We start from the raw sequence: 244 nt of genomic DNA, 5'->3' as shown, positions 1-244 counted from the left end.
AAGGCTTTCCTGCACTGGGACACGGGTGAGGGGATGGACGAGATGGAGTTCACCGAGGCCGAGAGCAACATGAACGACCTGGTGTCCGAGTACCAGCAGTACCAGGACGCCACGGCCGAGGAGGAGGGCGAGATGTACGAGGACGACGAGGAGGAGTCGGAGGCGCAGGGCGCCAAGTGATGCCCCCCACGCCCGCAGCCCCCGCTCCGGCTTCGCGCTGATGACCCCTCAGGATGGGCTCCCC

At 66.8% G+C, this 244-nt stretch overlaps 1 protein-coding gene across 1 annotated transcript in view; it reads left to right on the top strand.

Moving 5' to 3' along the window:
• Positions 1-180, top strand: part of LOC104536992 (tubulin beta-4 chain-like) — a gene marked incomplete at its 5' end in the record, with an annotated part of 771 nt that extends 591 nt beyond the window's left edge. Inside the window, one exon of the mRNA XM_010179750.1 lies at positions 4-180. Within this exon, the coding sequence (XP_010178052.1) occupies positions 4-180 (177 nt within the window). The remainder of the gene's footprint in view (positions 1-3) is intronic.
• Between the last annotated feature and the right edge of the window lie 64 nt (positions 181-244).

This window comes from Mesitornis unicolor, unplaced genomic scaffold (genome assembly GCF_000695765.1).
Source record: "Mesitornis unicolor isolate BGI_N332 unplaced genomic scaffold, ASM69576v1 scaffold43722, whole genome shotgun sequence".
Taxonomy (NCBI): Eukaryota; Metazoa; Chordata; class Aves; order Mesitornithiformes; family Mesitornithidae; genus Mesitornis; species Mesitornis unicolor.
Note: the sequence above shows the minus strand (reverse complement) of the source record. Positions and strands in the feature narration are given on the sequence as shown.